Here is a 3,374-nt window from a genome sequence, read left to right on the forward strand (position 1 = left end):
CTGAGGACCTCAGGTTACTACCAGGCACACATAGTGTGAAAAGATCTGACATGTAATTAGGTGCAAGTCCAGAAAGGGCCTTTAAAGTCAGCAATAAACACTTAAAATCAATTCTACAATTTACTGAAAGCCAATGAGGAGAAGTTAATGCATTGATATGCTACATAACGCTTTTGTAGCAAACACGTATTTGAATTGAATTGGATTTGTATTGCGCCAAATCACAACATAAATTATATCAAGCCACTTTACATAGTAATGTCAAGATCTTACAATATTCAGTTTATACTGAGGTATGCAGTCCTCATTGGGAACAACCTGAATCATCCTGACGTGACCCAAACATCATCTTAAAGCAAACACACTGAATTCTTTAAACATGAGCCTTGAACTAACCTTAGTTAGACTCTGAATAAACATTACAGAATTACATCTGTTGCATTACTTCCTCTTAGATTAATCTGTTTCGTTTCATTTACATGAAAAAAACAAAAAGTAAATCAGATAAAAGGTCATTTTCTTCCACCGTGAATTAATAACAGAATTCTATTTCGTATTTTGGTCAGTTTGAATCCGTATATTAGAGGATTCATGAGCGGAGGAATGAGGAGAAATTCTATAGCGATGAAGTTTTGAAGGCCCTGAGGCAAATCTGTGGAGCCAAACCGCATGTACATCACATCAAAAACTATCACAACAAGGAACGTGATCATAGAAATCAAATGGGGCAGACACGTCTGCATGAACTTGACCCTGCCGTCTTTGGACTTTACGCAAGTTCTAATAAGATGCATGTACGTCCAAACGACGAAAAACCCGTGACACACGTAAATGATAATGGTTGCATATGAGAGGATATTATTTGAAAGGGTGTCGGCTTCAGAGCAGGCGAGTTTATATATGACCCAGTTCACACAAAAGAGTTTTGGGATTTTCGAGCCACATAACCTGAGTCTGGACGTCAGTATAACACTGATGGAGAAAATACAGAAAGGTGTGAGCCAGGAGAAACACACCAGCTGAGAGAGCCTCCTCTTGGACATCAGAGAGTGATAGTGCAGCGGTCGACATATAGCCAGGTACCTGTCATAGGCCATAACTGCTAGATTGGACAACTCACAGCAGGCAAACGAGTACATGACAAAAGCCTGGAGGAGACATCCTGCATAGGAGATTTCCTGAACAGGCGACAGCAGATCTAGAAGAAATTTAGGGTAGAAACCTGTGGTCCCGTAAAGTCCATTAAAACAAAAACTGCACAACAAGATGTACATCGGTTCATGCAGGTCTTCATCTGAGATAATGATGGCGATGAGAGAGATGTTGAAAAACAGAATCATACAGTAATACAGTAAAGTGAGTGAGAAGAGCGTTATTCTGTAATTAAATGACTCGTTGAAACCGACCAGAATGAAATTTCTAACGATAGAAACATTTTCCATGATCAGATAAAATAATCATCACACCTCTCTCTTCAGACTCTACAATTCCTGTGTCGTATCATCCGTGGTGACAGAGTAGGAGGGTTGAAGTGTGATGTGGTCACATCCCTTAAAAAGTCTCGACCTCCCTCTACACCTTCTATTAATAACAGCTTCGGCAACAACAACAAAACTAATGGGAATAAAAAAAAGTTTTTTGTTGAGCAAGTGTAGAAGTGAACAAAACACAAAGCTAGTTTGACAACATGAGATAAGATAAGATAAGATAAGATAAGATAAGATAAGATAAGATAAGATAAGATAAGTCTTTATTAGTCCCACAATGAGGAAGGTTGCAATTGAATAAAATAACTTAAAGTCAAATAAGTTGTGTTTTCATTCAGTCTTACTCATGAAACACATTGTGTGTAACAGTGAGGTATATTAATTAAGATTTATTTTAAATGCAGCATATCAATACTGATCAGTGGAATAGTGTGAAACCATGGCAGCAAAGTTTGTTATATTACCACACTGATACTCAGTGTTATTAAAGAGCTGAGCTTTAAATTCAAATTTTAATTTGTTTTACACCAACAACACACGACTCATATTAGCTACTGTATACACTTTCATACATAGCTAGAGTTCCTGATTATGTTTAATATTATGACCATAGAGTGTAAGTAAAGATGGACGACATGACGGCCCCTTTAAAAGTGAAGCCTAAAGAATCTTGATCGCCCCCTAGTGGCTGTAACCACTGAATTTTGTTTAAGTGTTAATTTTTACAGTAAGTTTAGTTTTTATTAGTTATTTTAACGTTTATGCGATTAAAAGGCCAAAACACCTGACACCTGCTCTCTCTCCCCCATCTCTCTCCTCTCTTCCCCATTTCCCTCCGCTCACCCCAACCAGTCGAGGCAGATGTCTGCCCACACCGAGTCTGGTTCTGTTGGAGGTTTCTTCCCGTGAATGAGGGAGTTTTTTCCTCCTCAATATGTTATGATTTGACCTTTAAAATTGAACTGAATTGAAAACCCATTTATTTTTATTCATTTATTTTTTTTGCAATAGATTTTGAGAAGCACTTTGTAACCTTGTCTAGATAAGTGACCTACAAATAAAGTTATTATTAAAAGTTCATAAGACTCATGATGTGTGAGTGACAGCAGGTATACAACACTGACACTGACTGGTCTCTGTCCTCACTCGTCCATCTCATGTACCTGAATGTTGTGAGTCCATCTCCAGATGCAGAATTAAACTTACAGAAAGACCAGAGTTGACTCTCAATTCAACAGAAATACAATTATTATTAAAGTGACAACAAATGTTTGTCTGAGAAATATTGTTTTCTAAATTCTTTTTCCTAAGTCCTGAATTATTTTTTTTAAACCAAGAGAATCTCCTTTGATTTCTTGTTCCTCAAATTGTGATTGAGAACCCGTCATTTTGGGAACAGCTAGATAAGTCATTCTTGGGGATGAAGTCTTTACTGCATCCATCATCACAGCTCATTAGGGGGCAGTGTCGTATCCACGTAAACAGTCACTATGTTGTTGTCCACTTGAGACACTCCCATTGAGTTGTTGTATGTTGAGGAAGATTGAGAATATTATTGAAATGAAAACAAAAGTGGAACAAATTTGATTTAAAGGCTCTGAACACCAACACAATAGTAATAATAAGATTATTATTATTATAGTAATAACAATATTCATAGTAAATGTTAAAAATATACATTATTTATATAGCACTTTCAAAACACAGTTATAAAATGTTTTAAACATTTACAATGAAAAATTTAAGACAAACAATTTGAAGATATCACAGTAGTAAAGCAAAGATACAGATTTTTTTTTTTACAGATGAGACAAGAGTAAAAACAAGATAAAATAAAACATTATTAAATTATCAAATAGGTCCTCTGCCGGGAATGTGGAATGGTGA

General features: G+C 36.2%; 2 protein-coding genes across 7 annotated transcripts in view; one reads left to right on the forward strand and one right to left on the reverse strand.

Annotated features, from left to right (window-relative positions):
* The window catches only part of LOC118120114 (abl interactor 2-like), an 882,953-nt gene that overhangs the window by 57,977 nt on the left and 821,602 nt on the right, over positions 1 to 3,374 (forward strand). The gene's annotated exons all lie outside the window — the stretch shown is intronic.
* Positions 513 to 1,442, reverse strand: LOC118120184 (olfactory receptor 11H6-like). The gene has a single exon (XM_035174943.2). The coding sequence runs from the start codon at positions 1,440 to 1,442 to the stop codon at positions 513 to 515; it is 930 nt and encodes a 309-aa protein (XP_035030834.2).

This window comes from Hippoglossus stenolepis, chromosome 13, assembly GCF_022539355.2.
Source record: "Hippoglossus stenolepis isolate QCI-W04-F060 chromosome 13, HSTE1.2, whole genome shotgun sequence".
Taxonomy (NCBI): Eukaryota; Metazoa; Chordata; class Actinopteri; order Pleuronectiformes; family Pleuronectidae; genus Hippoglossus; species Hippoglossus stenolepis.